Source organism: Galeopterus variegatus, unplaced genomic scaffold, assembly GCF_000696425.1.
Source record: "Galeopterus variegatus unplaced genomic scaffold, G_variegatus-3.0.2 Scaffold8757, whole genome shotgun sequence".
Lineage (NCBI taxonomy): Eukaryota > Metazoa > Chordata > Mammalia > Dermoptera > Cynocephalidae > Galeopterus > Galeopterus variegatus.
In genome coordinates, this window is record NW_007734868.1 from 76604 (window position 1) to 78266 (window position 1663).

Genomic DNA, 1663 nt, shown 5'->3' on the forward strand with positions numbered 1-1663 from the left:
AAGTCCAGGCTTCTGGCCCTTGGTATGGGCAGCAAGGGAGACATCTCAGATGATTTTGAGGATGTGAGGACGTGGGCCACTGACAGAGATTTAGAACAGGAGGAGGAGCAGGGCTGGGAGGAGGAGAACTGCTTGTTCTTGGCCTTGAGGAATTTGAGAAGTTGCATGTGCATGTCTGGTACCCAGAGGGAAGATCTGGGCTGGGCGTCATCACATTCTGATTCCGGGATGGCTGAGCCACAGGAGGGTTGAGGAAGGGAGTGAGGTGGGGGTGGAGCGGGAGGGGAGCTACAGGGAGGACAGCCTGGCTGAGAACCTTGGGAGACACCCACATTCGCAGTCCACCTGAAGCAGGACTCCTAGTGGTTAACGGCTCCAGCTTATGGCTGTGTAGCCATGGGTTCGTGTTTAACCTCTCTGAGCCTCAGTTTCTCCACCCCTAAAATGGGGATGATAATAACAGTACCTGCCTGTGAGGGAGGTGAGAAGGAAACAAGCGAACATGGGTAAAGCTCTGGATAGGTGCTCAGCTCACGGTAAGTGCCACGCAGAAGCATTTACTACTGTCGCCGTCACTATCCTAGTCATCTTGATATAGCCCAGGCTACTTGTAGCTGGAGTCCATCACCTTCACAAGGAAAGCGTCAGACAGCCTGGGCACCAGGGCCAGGCAAGCGGGCTGCTGTATGTGGAGAAGTTCGCAGGGGAAGGGGTGGCGGCACCACTTTAGGTCCTTAGCAGAGATCGTCCTTGCCCTGCTTAGCTCCGGACCCTGCGGGCCCAGTCCAAGGGTTCAGAGCTCCACCTCCGCTCCCTGCTGGGTCCCTTCTCCCGGGCGTGGAGGAGGCACCCGGACTGCAGGGCGGGGCTTCTGGGTGCAGGCGCCGCTGCCCAGGCCCGGGCACTGGGCTCTCCGGGAAAGACGTGAAGACCCAGCTAGGGCTCCAAACGTTCGTGCATCCGCCAAATCCAGCGGCTGCCAGTCCCGGGCCACCTGCCTGGAGTAGGAAGAGACCAGCCACCGTCTGGGAGGCCCCGCCCCCAGCAGCCCTTCCCCGCGTCTGCAGCTGGGGCGCTGGCCCAGCCCTTGTGTCCCAACTCGGAGTAAAGCAAAGCCCACCCGGCCGCACGGTGGCCCGCGTCCGCCCCTCCTTCTCTCGAACCCGAACCCGGGTCTTTGCACCTCGAGCTCCCTCTCCCGCTGCCCCTGACTCAGGCAAGCTCTCCTCGGCCACATCCACCCACCCTCCAGGACAAGTGCGTCCTGCGCCCCTGCCCCCCAGGCTCCGACGGTCGTGCCCTGGGTCTTGCTCATCCTTAGACTGGAGCCCGCGTCCCCTTCCCTTCCTGCCCTCAGTTCTCTCAGGAAGGTGCCGGGTGTGCCCTTTCATCCTTCGCCCGTCGTCCGACCCCCACACGGCGACCCCCCATCCCCTGTCCCCCAGCAGACCAAATCCTCCGGGTCCTCGTTCTGCCCCGACTGGGTCGGCCCTGCCGGCCCCTGACCCGTGCAAGCGCGCCCCCTGTCGTCCTCCGCCCCCAATTCGGGTATTGGCGACACCCATCGGTCCCCGACAGGCCAGTGGCGCCCATGGCCCCCTCAAGGAGGACTCGGCACGACGCCGCGCGCTCCTCTGGCCGGAGCGGGGTCCCTCCCGCGGCC

General features: G+C 63.3%; 1 protein-coding gene across 1 annotated transcript in view; it reads right to left on the reverse strand.

Moving 5' to 3' along the window:
* Positions 1–1565, reverse strand: part of KCNK17 (potassium channel, subfamily K, member 17) — a 20085-nt gene extending 18520 nt beyond the window's left edge. Inside the window, exon 1 of the mRNA XM_008593136.1 lies at positions 1121–1565. Coding sequence (XP_008591358.1) covers positions 1121–1565 — 445 coding nt within the window. The remainder of the gene's footprint in view (positions 1–1120) is intronic.
* Positions 1566–1663: the final 98 nt, after the last annotated feature.